Below are 1,310 nucleotides of genomic sequence, written 5' to 3'. Positions count from 1 at the left end.
GTCAGCATTGAATGTCAACTTGCCACAGCTGATAAAAACACTCTCGATGGTCCCTTGTCGGCAAACGAGTGATGGAAGTAAACAAAAATGGCTGCTGCACACACTGACGCATTCAATCAAACGCAAAAACGCAATTTGAGGCTAAAAACAAAGGAAAACAAAAGTGCACGCACCGAGAAGGCGCACGCGCAGGGGCTACACCACTCTAGATCTAGGCAAAGTCAGTCCGCTGGTCCGGTATTCTTCAATCTTACTCTTACCTTAGGCCTCGGCCTCGGCTGTGGGGGTTTAGTATTGTCATTGTACGGATAACTAGTGGCAGTTATTCGTACAACAATATTGTACAGATAACCAGATAGAGTTTTTCGCACAATAATGGTAGATCTAGATCTAGATCTAGATATAATCTAGATCTAGATCTAGATCTAGATCTACGAATAACCCCTCTGTTTCTGAACAAAAAAAAATGATTTGATGTTTTTGGCAATTAGAATCTAGGATTGATATTTACGAGGCCTTACTTCAAAACAATAGATTTGCAAGGGTTTTAGTGGCCATACGTGTGTTCTACAGCAAATATTATGGCAGTTTAGCCCTCAAATCAATGCATCTGTGTGTGGGTGAATACGATCTAACTTGGAAAGGAACTTGGAAACAAATTGAAAATGACTTGGCACTCATCAGGTTCGGCGGGGTAGTAAGACAACTCTTCTCTGCATCATTCACAAACCTTGGACAAATAGGATTTCAACAGTCCTTCGTGTTGTGCCATCTTTGTACGCCTATTAGCTTTAGACAACTACTTCAAATAAAACATTGTTGGTCTCCACACAGAAACAAAATGATCAAACTTTCAGATCTATGCGATCAATTTCTCGTCAGCAACAGTCCTCCATCTTGGAACCTCTAACATTTTACCAAGAAAAGGAAAAAGAGAGCTCTTTTGTGTGTCGTTATAGTTACTTCCCTTGCCTGATCCAGTCATTGTCACGACTTTTCTATTTTTAGAATACGATGACGATATTGGATATTTCGGGTATTCTGTGTGTTGTCACCGTAGAGTTACCTCCTATAGTGTACATCTATGGTTGTCACGCATCAGCTGTTTAAAAAAACTGGTGGCTTCAAAGAGAGATTTCACTTTTTACCTTTTCAGGCCTCTTGGTAACTTGCCTTGTCGAGGGGAGAAGCAAACGCATAGACATATTATTAGGTGATAATAGGTCTATGAGCAAACGTGATAACTTACGTCTTTACTATTGCTTGTTGTATCGTGCTGCTGTTGCATGGTTTGCGATATCTTTTTGAGT

The 1,310-nt window shown here is 40.4% G+C and overlaps 1 protein-coding gene across 1 annotated transcript in view; it reads right to left on the bottom strand.

Moving 5' to 3' along the window:
* LOC101856261 (tumor susceptibility gene 101 protein) overlaps positions 1-932 on the bottom strand; it is a 22,058-nt gene extending 21,126 nt beyond the window's left edge. The window contains exon 1 of the mRNA XM_005097137.3: positions 731-932. Coding sequence (XP_005097194.1) covers positions 731-772 — 42 coding nt within the window. The 5' untranslated portion in view covers positions 773-932. The remainder of the gene's footprint in view (positions 1-730) is intronic.
* Positions 933-1,310: the final 378 nt, after the last annotated feature.

Source organism: Aplysia californica, unplaced genomic scaffold (genome assembly GCF_000002075.1).
Source record: "Aplysia californica isolate F4 #8 unplaced genomic scaffold, AplCal3.0 scaffold00147, whole genome shotgun sequence".
NCBI lineage: Eukaryota > Metazoa > Mollusca > Gastropoda > Aplysiida > Aplysiidae > Aplysia > Aplysia californica.
The sequence above is the reverse complement of the archived record's forward strand: the minus strand, read 5'-3'. Positions and strand labels throughout refer to the sequence as shown.